This window comes from Cebidichthys violaceus, unplaced genomic scaffold (assembly GCF_023349555.1).
Source record: "Cebidichthys violaceus isolate CVI_PGR_0920_01 unplaced genomic scaffold, fCebVio1.0.p SCAF_14, whole genome shotgun sequence".
Classification (NCBI taxonomy): domain Eukaryota; kingdom Metazoa; phylum Chordata; class Actinopteri; order Perciformes; family Stichaeidae; genus Cebidichthys; species Cebidichthys violaceus.
Genome location: NW_027176307.1, coordinates 11,529,430 through 11,539,835, shown reverse-complemented (window position 1 = coordinate 11,539,835; position 10,406 = coordinate 11,529,430). Strand labels below are relative to the sequence as shown.

The 10,406-nt window shown below is 42.7% G+C and overlaps 2 protein-coding genes across 3 annotated transcripts; one reads left to right on the top strand and one right to left on the bottom strand.

Annotated features, from left to right (window-relative positions):
- Window positions 1-937: 937 nt before the first annotated feature.
- Window positions 938-5,876, top strand: pgm3 (phosphoglucomutase 3). Of its 2 annotated transcripts, none has more exons than XM_068708850.1 (13): window positions 938-1,011; window positions 1,574-1,782; window positions 1,928-2,112; window positions 2,289-2,356; window positions 2,469-2,602; window positions 2,737-2,932; window positions 3,405-3,562; window positions 3,650-3,733; window positions 3,813-3,911; window positions 4,016-4,135; window positions 4,238-4,360; window positions 4,975-5,148; window positions 5,243-5,876. In XM_068708850.1, the coding sequence occupies exons 2-13, from the start codon at window positions 1,576-1,578 to the stop codon at window positions 5,330-5,332; spliced, it is 1,638 nt and encodes a 545-aa protein (XP_068564951.1). In that variant the 5' UTR covers window positions 938-1,011; window positions 1,574-1,575; the 3' UTR covers window positions 5,333-5,876. The 2 variants fall into 2 exon arrangements, with proteins under 2 accessions (XP_068564951.1, XP_068564953.1); XM_068708852.1 differs by lacking the exon at window positions 938-1,011 and adding an exon at window positions 1,287-1,433.
- A 53-nt stretch (window positions 5,877-5,929) lies between these two features.
- Window positions 5,930-10,169, bottom strand: ngs (notochord granular surface). The gene is made up of 11 exons (XM_068708854.1): window positions 9,976-10,169; window positions 9,288-9,453; window positions 8,835-8,984; window positions 8,583-8,702; window positions 8,375-8,470; window positions 7,824-7,958; window positions 7,539-7,649; window positions 7,324-7,434; window positions 7,102-7,226; window positions 6,675-6,956; window positions 5,930-6,297 (listed from the first exon to the last, which is right to left on the bottom strand). Exons 1-11 carry the CDS (start codon window positions 10,167-10,169, stop codon window positions 6,204-6,206), a joined length of 1,584 nt encoding a protein of 527 aa, XP_068564955.1. The 3' UTR covers window positions 5,930-6,203.
- Window positions 10,170-10,406: the final 237 nt, after the last annotated feature.

Here is a 10,406-nt window from a genome sequence, read left to right as displayed (position 1 = left end):
ATCAACACTCCATAGGTCGGTCAAATATCCCGTTTGGAGGGGGCATCAGGTTTGTCTTTCCTCCCGCGTCAGTGCGTTAAAAAAAAGGCTTTCAAAATAAGAGAAGAACCGTTATTTCCTCATTGGTTTTCAGATTGCGGTGTTTTCTTTCCGTTTCGGCTCAGAAATATGCCGCTGTGTGCCACTCGTCAGATCGACAGAAAATGCGCACCGCTCCCCGGTGGTGTCGCCAACACTGCGCAGCGCAAGATGCTCAGGAAGAGGAAAAGACAGAAGGGAATTTCCTTTTTTTTCTCCTCCCCCCTCTGTCGTTTGTTGATTTATTTGGCCTATCTATACGTCCTAGACTCAACTCCACCTGCGGGTTCTTGGACAGGGTTGGATGGCACACGTCGCATCCCACGTCTCTTAAAGGGGAGTCACTATATAAGAAACGTAAGGTTTTAATACACGAGCGTGACTGTGGCTTATTTGCTGCTGCATGTAGGCTATGCATCAGGTTTGCACGCACAGTGTGCAAAATGACAGATGATGAAGGTAAAACATTTTCTGGAAGATATAATCAGACCATATAATTGCCATAATATGCTATGGCAGCCTATAGATCCGGGGTTTTATTTGGCCCACGATACTGTTAAGACAAGATCTAATAGAGAGACTCCATACGTGCTCTATATGGGCCTAAAATAGCGTATTCATCATTTTCTTGGAAATCCTTTTGGCTAAAATGGATCTAACCGGAAATGAAAAGCAAACAGCTTGTTGTTTTTTTCAACTACAAAAAAAAAAAAATCTAATCTCATGTCGAGATTTGTCTTGGTTGTGGTGTTCAGGGAGTCTCTGCATCAGAGTAATGGGAGAAATTCGTGCTTGGAGAAAAAGCACGGCGTACGTACGTACGTGCGTACGCGCATCACGTGCATCACGTGACTGTAGCCACGTCGTCAGCCGGAAAAACAGGAAGTGTTTCATTGCCAACGCTAAACTGCTGAACGCCCACAAAACTAAACAGTAAGAGAATTAAAAACAACTTAATGCTCTTCCATTTATAACTTCGGGTGGTCTCTTGCGTTCGGCGCTGGAAGCACCAGTGTTTGCTGTCTGTTAATGTATTTCAAGTGCGTTAATGTAAATGTCAGTAAGTTGCTCTATCAGTACATTGATATGATTCAGTTGCTCTATTTAATAAGCGACAGACTGACGCCGTAATTTATTGAAAACTTTGCCCTCGTCTTGCCCTTTGACATGTTATATAAAAGCTTATCCTAGGCGTTGTTTTCAGCCTGCGTTTTAAAGACATGTTCGCTTTGTTTCAATGAATCTAAAACAGCTCAAAATATTTTTTCAGTCTATTATCTACATGAAAGAAAGTTTAAATTAATCCAGCCCAACCAGCTATAACAGAACAAGTACTTCTATTTTTGATACTTCAAGTAAGTTTTGATGATAATACCTCTGCACTGTAAAATAAGCAAGCATTTGATTTTTTTTGTTGTTGTTGCATTGTTGTAGTGGACAGCAGTACTTCTCCCACCACTGTCTGCCATGTTAATGTCTTTATCATGTGTTTCAGAGATGGCCCAGTTTCAGGAAGTATCAAAGCAGTCCGCTCTGCACCCTAAGCCTGCAGGGTTGGTTTTGCAGTATGGAACTGCTGGGTTTAGGACCAATGCGAAATTGCTGGACCACATTATGTTCAGGATGGGACTATTGGCCACCTTACGCTCCAAAAAGACCAAAGCCACCATTGGAGCCATGGTCACTGCATCACACAACCCGGAGGTGAGAAAGACATGCAGACATATTTTGTCAGGTTCAACCTGTCTCTGTCTCTTGGCTAATTTCATGTGATCTTGCCAGTGTAAACACATCATCCTCCCCTCCAACTTCCCCCTGTCTCTCTCTCTCGATATCTGAACTTGTGTAGGAGGACAACGGGGTGAAGCTGGTCGACCCCATGGGGGAGATGGTGACCCCGACATGGGAGGGCTACGCCACCCAGCTGGCCAACGCCGAGCAGGAAGACTTGCTCGCTGCTCTGAAGGCCATTATAGAGAAGGAGGCTATAAACATGAGCCAGGAGGCGAGCGTGTTTGTGGGCAAAGACACCAGGTACATGATCTTCATTCATGTCTTATTTGGATTTCTTAGATACACCTTGGCCAACCGAGTAACAATGCAGAAAGCTAAACTAACTCACATTTTTATGCCTCTTAGTGTTGACAGACAGCTAATTATTTACCTTTACAAAAGACTAACACACACACACACGTGTCCTCTAACTATAGAAGCAGCAGTGTGAGCCTTTCAAAGGCAGTATTGGATGGGGTGTCTGCACTCGGTGGTCAAAGCAAAGGTGGGGTTAATTAAACTTCTTTGTACTGATATTAAACTCATTTGTTTACTGACTTAGTTTTATTATTTGCTCTTTATCTGCCCTCTGACTCTCTCTCATGTGATTCCATCAGACTATGGTTTGGTGACCACCCCGCAGCTCCACTACATGGTTTGCTGTCAGAACACTCAGGGTCAATATGGAGAAGCCACAGTGGAGGGATACTATAAGAAACTCTGCCAAGCTTTCATTCAGCTCACAAAGAATGTAAGGAAACATTATTCAAGCCCTGTACATTTTGGATGTGTGTTGTGTTGTTTTTGCAATACATCCATCCATCCATCCATCCATGCAGGAATCAGCCATTTCTTCCTTCCCGCCATCTTTTTCTCTTCTGGTAGGCGTCCAATTGTACAGACGACCAGAAGCACCTCTCTGTGGACGGCGCTAATGGTATCGGGGCCCTGAAGGTGCGTGAGATGGAGAGTCACCTGAAGAAGGAGCTGCACCTGTCGCTGTTCAACGACGGCAGCACCGGAAAACTCAACCACCAGTGTGGGGCTGACTTTGTCAAAGTGCAGCAAAAACCTCCGACAGGTGTGACTGTGCTTTCTGCACTTGTCAGAATATAGATTGTGATGCAGATTAATATTACTTATCTTAAAAGGAAAACACGTTTCATCTACTTACTAAATATCATATCATAAATAGAGTGACAACAAAACAGTAGATATTTCATACATTATCATAGATGCAATATTTGACCACAAGATGGAGACTGTTTATCACAAATTGACAAAATAATGACTATGAATTCTGGTCTTCCACTCGCAGTTACACTCTTAATATGACGTCTTTGCCAAGTTCTGTGTTTCTGTAAATGCAGATTTTGTTAGAGGAGGACCAAATAAACGTATTTAACTGAGAGAAAACTTGAACATCAGACAGATGGATGCTGTTTTTAATTTCCACGCTTCCATCTTGCATCTCTCTCTCTCTCTCTCTATCTCTCTCTATCTCTCTTTCTCTCTCTCTCTCTCTCTCTCTCTCTCTCTCTCTCTTTGTAAAGGCATGAAGATGAACTCGGGGGAGCGTTGCTGTTCCTTTGACGGTGATGCTGATCGAATAGTTTACTACTACGCTGACTCTGAGGGTCAGTTTCACCTGCTGGATGGAGATAAAGTCGCTACTCTCATCAGCACTTTTCTTAAAGAGCTGCTCACACAGGTATCCTCACAAATACAAACCCGTCAAGGATAAATACGCACAAATGTACACAAAACTGTAGTAAATAGTTTGTTTCTGTTCATACAGGCTGGTCTAGACTTGGAGATAGCAGTGGTGCAAACTGCTTATGCTAATGGAAGCTCAACAAACTATTTGGAAGACACTATGAAGGTGAGAAAACACAAGTGGAAATCTTTTTTTTTTTTTTTTTTTATATATGAATAAGTTCATACATTTCCGTGTGACATAGGTGATCGTGAGGTGTGCTAAAACTGGAGTGAAGCACCTTCATCATGCAGCCAAGGAGTTTGATATCGGCGTGTACTTCGAGGCCAACGGTCATGGAACTGTGAGTAGATCAGCCACACTTAAACGGATCACAGGAATCACTTAAGCTAGCACAATAATACAAGACATCTCAACATGGCGTAATGTGTTGTGTGTTGCTGTCAGGTGTTGTTCAGTAAAGCAGCTGAAGAGAAGATCCAGCAGCTAGCCGAGGACTCCAACGCCAACGACGAGAGGAAGAGAGCAGCTCTCCTGCTGCAGAACACCGTCGACGTCATCAACCAGGTTGGACACGCACACAGACACATTCCACTCAACACATTAAAGCAGTATTATTAAAGTCACTCCCAGCTCTGATGTGCTACTCTGTGTTTTTGTCTTCTACAGACTGTAGGTGATGCCATTTCTGACATGCTGCTGATCGAAGCCATATTAGCCATCAAGGGTATGACCATCCAGCAGTGGCACTCCATCTACAAAGACCTGCCAAACAGGCAGCTCAAAGTCAAGGTACTCATTCGTTGATGTATTATAATGTAATCCTGTGGGGAAATTGTTTGTCTTTGCCCCCTTTGAAGTGCAGGCGCTGCTACAAAACAGGCCTTGAAAGTCTTAAAGTTTTAAATTTGATTTGATATATTATATGTGAAAATATTCTACCTAGATTAAAAAGTATGCCTCAGTTTTCTCTTTCCATCCTTGTACTTCACATCTTCAAGAGCTGCTTCAGCTGCAGTTTTAATATTACAGCTTCTTTGTGATTTCTTGAATTGACAAGTTCATGAGCATGAAATTAGGCCTCCTCTTTTCTGGTTTTGACCAGCAGCAGGTCTTACCCAAACATGACATCCATTATGAGTCCTCAAATTTCACCATCACAGCCTTTTATCATCAATAAAAAAGGTACTTCAATTTGATATACCTGTGACTGCAGTATAAGCCGTAGACTACCAAGTCTAGGGCTTTCAAAGAGTCCAGGAGAGCAGAGTTGTTACTTTAAGCACTTTTGCTGTTTTGTAGGTAATCTGTTCTCCCATCGGTGCCACTTCTACATGGATGTACTGTGCATAAGAAGTCATAGACGGCTGTGTCTGGGCTTGATTTTTAATTTTTTTTCCTTGCAGGTGTCGGACCGCAGGGTGATAGACACCACAGACGAGGAGAGACGGGCAGTGAGCCCAGCGGGACTTCAGGAGGCCGTCGACACTTTAGTGAAGAAGTACAGTCAGGGTCGCTCCTTCGTGAGACCCTCCGGCACCGAGGACGTGGTGAGAGTTTACGCCGAGGCAGAAACACAGGTGAGACTTTCTTTTTGGTTCTCATTTAGACATTTTCCTGTCCTGTGGCTTTTTTTGTTCTGTGATACAAACGGGTTTTGTGTCTGTGTTTTAGGAGAGCGCTGATGCCCTTGCACATGAAGTCAGCCTTGCGGTTTATCGTCTCGCCGGGGGAGTGGGGGGGGAACCCAAACCATTGCACTAGAGACACTTACGCACCGTCACACAACACTGACTAATCAATCTGTGCTTCTTTAATGCAATCCAACGTAAGTTGTAATTTATCAAAATTGTTTCTTTTTAGCGAGTTGCCAAATAGTTTTATACAGTTAATTGCACTTGGTACTTTAGTTCACTCTCTTTCTTTGTATTTATCTGTCATTGGGACACAGGGGGGGACAATGAAGGGATTTTATGCTACAGTAAGTAGTGCTTCTCATGTAATGTCATTGTGTTTCAAACGGGCTGCTATGTGCCTGTAAATATGGGTTTCTATGTAATATAAATATGGTACTTTGCCTTATATATGCCATAGTTAAAACATAAATTGTCATTACAAACACATTTAAGAAAGTCTTAACTTTTGGTTAATATGAAACTTCTTACTAAATGGAATCTTTTTGACCGGTTACTGTATGTAATTTATTTGAAATCACAAGTTTACACGAGGGAGTTGTAGCGATTGGTCTTGTCCGTTGGAAAGCATTTGCTACTTTGGTTTAAATAAATAATGGAAACCAAAAAAAAGACATAGTGTCTCTTTTGATTTAAATGAAAACCACAACTATGATTGCTTGCTGTTTATTGTTACTTTGAAAGACACATTTCTGACACACAGGAGGATTAAATGAGCAGAAAAGCAGTGTGAGAATTAGGAGCACTGGACACGGTGTGTGTAGCTTTCTTAATGTAAAGTATCCACGGAGGATGAAATCAATCCTGCTGCATCAGTACGAGTTGTTTTCCCTTCAATTCAATATTAAATTCTGTGATTTTCAAGGACATCTGAATAACATAATAACATAGAACGCTGTTGCACAGCGTATAGGTAGCGAGATCTGGGGTAGATGAGCAATCTATTCTTCATCCGTGTCGTCCGCTGCTCCAGAAATGGTGATGGTGCGCTCCTGCGTGTCGCGCTCATAAGTCTCCTCATCTGTCTTAACTGTTCTGGGAAAAAATGGAGGGAGGAATAAGAAGTTTTACCGTATCAGTAAGAGATTCTGATTGAGAACAAAATACAAATGTTTGTTATTATCATTTTAGATGTATAATCCCAAATGTATTTTAATATTTTTTTTGTGCAAAGGGTTGTACATAGAACAGGCACAAAATACACAGTATGTACACATAGGAACAGACAGACACAGAAATACAGGCCAAACAAAGCATAACAAACTTGTATGTTTGAAACTGTTAGAGAAGAGAGAAGCCTGAGCAAATACTAGTAATAAAAGTAGTAATGATATTAATTAATAATATTGGTTAATAATAATAATAATGATATTGTCAGACGATAGACATTCTGTTCCAAAGTCACCCTCTACCTGATCAGGACAGTCTTCCTCTCAGACCTCTCAGTCGCCTGCTCTGCTAAGTGACCGTCTGATGAGGCCGCCTCCACTCGGGCAGCAGCCGGAGCTTTCTCAGCCACTCTACTGGTCGTGTCGCCGGAGGCCCCGTCTAGCTTTGAAGTGGCCGCAGGGGCGGAGCTATCGGGGGCCGAGGCAGCGTGCATGCAGACACCGAAGGTGAGACGCTGTCCTCCCGTGAGGGACAGGTTTCGGACCATGGTGTCCAGACGGCTGTCTTCCCCCTCTATCAGCTTCCTGACAAATGAACAGAGCGGAACGAAGTTGGAATGAATGCCGCAGACGAGAGGAAAACTACCCCGCGTGTCTTGTATTTTCTACCAAATGTAAAACAGTCAGGTTAACACACTGTGGAAATGGCATGAGGGTACGTTTTGTTCACCTGTAGGTGGTGATCTCAATTTCCAGAGCCATCTTTACATTTAGCAGTTCCTGGTAGTCCCGCAGCAGCAGAGTGATCTTCTCCTTGGTCACCTTCAGATCCAGTTTAATCGCCTCTCTACGCTCCTGTTGCAACAGAAACAATACAACAGAATCGCTTTATTTTAGGGAGTTTGGGGCCAGAGGATGACTAGAGAAGGTCTTCACATTCACATCATGTCACCTGTAAGTCCTCCTCCTTCTTCTTGTACTTTTCCACTGCATCACGAATCTGAGCCTCCAGATACTCATTCTTTGTCTTCAGTGCCTCCAACTCACGTTCCTTGGTGAGCAGCTATATACACACACACACACACACACACACATAAACACACACACCTGTTTCATGCTAAGAAGTACTTGTAGTCACCATAAACAAGAACAGAGCATCATACTCACGTCTTTCTTATACCCTCCGATTTCCTCTCTAATACTTTGAGTGCTTCGAACGTGTTTGGTGGAGGCGCTGCTCAGGTCCTGAAACTTTGTCCTGTACCAAGTGTCCATTTCCTGGAGAACAACAAACATTAACAGTGTTTCAGTAGATTATAACTCCTTTATATAGCCTTTTGTCTTGCATGCTGTCAGTAATGATAACAACATTCCATTATTTCACTGTTCCTTAATGCGGTTGTGGACTGTTGAACATTAGAGTTGTTGGAAGTTTCATTTTTTGCACCCTACCTGCAGGTTCTTTGCAGCGATGCTGTCGTACTGAGACTGAATCTGTTTGAGAGCAGAGGACAGGTCCGGGAGGCCAAAGGTCAGGTCCACCTTGGTGGTTGCTGAATAGATCATTTGCACCAGCTCCTCAATTTCCTTTCAGTGGACCGCAAACATCCAGAGTTAGAGGAATAGCGATAGATGCAGCACTTAAACTGTGGCTTGTATTACTTTCTTTAATACGATTTTAGAAATACATGTAAACAGTATTTGATGTATTTTGTAGTAATATAGAAACATTTATTTAGCTGATTAAGAAAGGTTCACCCCACCACTCTGCACCACACGTCAGTCACAGCTTTCCCCTTTAGCTTCCTATGAGTCCTTCACACCATGCTGATAATTTGCCTTACTCACTCTATCCATCAACGAGGTCTCTTCTAAGTTTAACTCGTCATTGCAATAATTGCCAGCCTATTAAACCATTAATGATAATATGAATGGCATGCCAGCCACCAGCCACTGACTCCTACACAGAGTATGCAGTGGATGGAGAGACAAGCAAACATTACCTCCTTGTGAACTCTCTGAAGGAAGGCCAGCTCAGTCTCCAGGTTTTCCAGCTGTTTCTCCAGCGCAATCCGTAATGAAGTTGATTTATCCACTTCCTGGGACATTGAAACACATCCGGTTTGAATGGTTTTGTGAAAGGAAGCCAGTTCTGTTCACAAACCTTGTATATGAATCTAAAGCTTTTCATTTTCACTATGAGTTTCTTACCGGACGGAGATTCTCAATATCATGCTCCGCCTTTTTCCGGGCATCCACAGCCTCATTGTATTTGGCCTTCAGCATCTCAAACTGGCCCAACATTGCCTCCTTGGCTGCCAAAGACATATCCTACAAAGATCAAACATGCAGCAGATAATGGGGTGAGCATGAGCTCAAATGTTACCAAACCTGGCTTCTACAATAATCACGTCAAACCATGATCTAAATATGTTGCATTCAGGAGACATGACCTCCCCTCACCCTCTGGATTCTTATTTTCTCTGCGTCCCTGTTGAGCTCCTTCAGCTGGGACTCGTACAGCTGCCTGAGGCCTGATGGTCTCACATGGCGGCTCTTCAGGGCCTCAATCTCAGCCTCCAGCAGCTTGTTTTTTGACTCCAGGTTTCGCACCTACAAGAAGAAATGCCAGAAACATAGACAAACCTGATGATTACAAGTTGAATGTACAAAAAACAAAGTCATTACAGTATTTTTATGCATGTACTGCATTTTTTGATAGTACACTGTGTAGGAATAATTGAAGAAAGATTTATAGGCTGAAGATCTAAAGAGATCAGGGTGGAAAAAGCCATAAAGAAGTCATATTACAAAGTTCACATGTCAAGAAATGAATATGAATATTTCCGTGGCATTTAAGGAGTGAAACATGAGCACATGTGCAAATGTGTGTCTGTTTACAGTTGGTTCTCTCACATTTTCAATATACACTGCCAGGCGGTCGTTGAGTGCTACCATCTCCTGCCTCTCAGTGGTGCGGGTCGTCATAAAGGCCTGATTCTCTGCTGCAGCCACATCCAGGTCCAGTTTTGGCCCTAGCCCCATGGACATGCCAAAGCACAGCGCTCCCATACTCACACTGCTGCAGGCGGGACCAGAAAAGAGTTTCAACTTTATACATTTGATCGTTTTGATTTTATGGATGTGTCTTTTTTCATTTATTTAATTTTGACACATGTACACCCATTAAATACTTATTATACTTATTACCTTTTGTTTTACTTTTTACTCCACTACATTTATTTGATACATTTAGTTACCAGTTACTTTGCAGATTAAGAGCATAGTAATACAAAGTATAATCAAAAATACATTATGATACATTTTTTTTATTTTTGATAAAGATCAGACTTAATTGAAACCTTGGTTAAATTTTAAAGCTCCCGGCATATAGTAATAAATAAGCCCGACCTCTACCAGCTGCTATAGTAAAATAGCATTTAACAATAATGCATTGATACTCATAATTAAAAATTAGAATATGCATTATTCTGAAATGGACTGTTCTACTAAGTACTTTACTTTCGGCACTTTCATTTTGATGCTAATACTTTTGTATTTTTACTTAATTTAAAGAGCTGACATTACCCTGGAGGTGACTCACCTGGTCACGCGAGCCTTGTTGGAGCTGGCTCTGCGGCCCATCGTCCCACTCCGGGTGAAACTGGCCGACCGGTGGCGGCTCTCCCTTCGGGTGGGAGAGCGACTAGACACCCGGAGCTGGTAGGCAGGAGGGGCAGCCAGGGTTCCCTCGAAATGCCGGCGGTAAGAAGACATCCTCTCTGGACTGCGGCTCATCGTTGACGCTCCTGTAAGTTCTGCAACTTTAACCGGGGGACTGGACACTCGCACCTTTTTGGTCTGTGGTGGGGTCTTTATACAGGCTAACGTTACCAGCCCCTCCCGAAACACTACACAGGAATGTTGAACCTTCCCAACCCAAGAATGAATGTCCCTACAAACATTTATCAAGGTTGCGTCAATTAATTTATTACAGGCGACAGAAATAATCCTAATTTTACGACATATCTGATT

Excerpts from the sequence above, each read along its gene's own strand:
- pgm3 (XM_068708850.1), top strand. The coding sequence starts at position 1,576 with ATGGCCCAGTTTCAGGAAGTATCAAAGCAGTCCGCTCTGCACCCTAAG. Across the intron at positions 2,933-3,404 it reads GCAGCAAAAACCTCCGACAG|GCATGAAGATGAACTCGGGG; the intron begins GTGTGACTGTGC and ends CTCTTTGTAAAG. Across the intron at positions 4,136-4,237 it reads CCGTCGACGTCATCAACCAG|ACTGTAGGTGATGCCATTTC; the intron begins GTTGGACACGCA and ends TGTCTTCTACAG.
- ngs (XM_068708854.1), bottom strand. The coding sequence starts at position 10,169 with ATGAGCCGCAGTCCAGAGAGGATGTCTTCTTACCGCCGGCATTTCGAG. Across the intron at positions 8,985-9,287 it reads TGGCAGTGTATATTGAAAAT|GTGCGAAACCTGGAGTCAAA; the intron begins GTGAGAGAACCA and ends TTCTTCTTGTAG. Across the intron at positions 7,650-7,823 it reads TCGCTGCAAAGAACCTGCAG|GAAATGGACACTTGGTACAG; the intron begins GTAGGGTGCAAA and ends GTTGTTCTCCAG.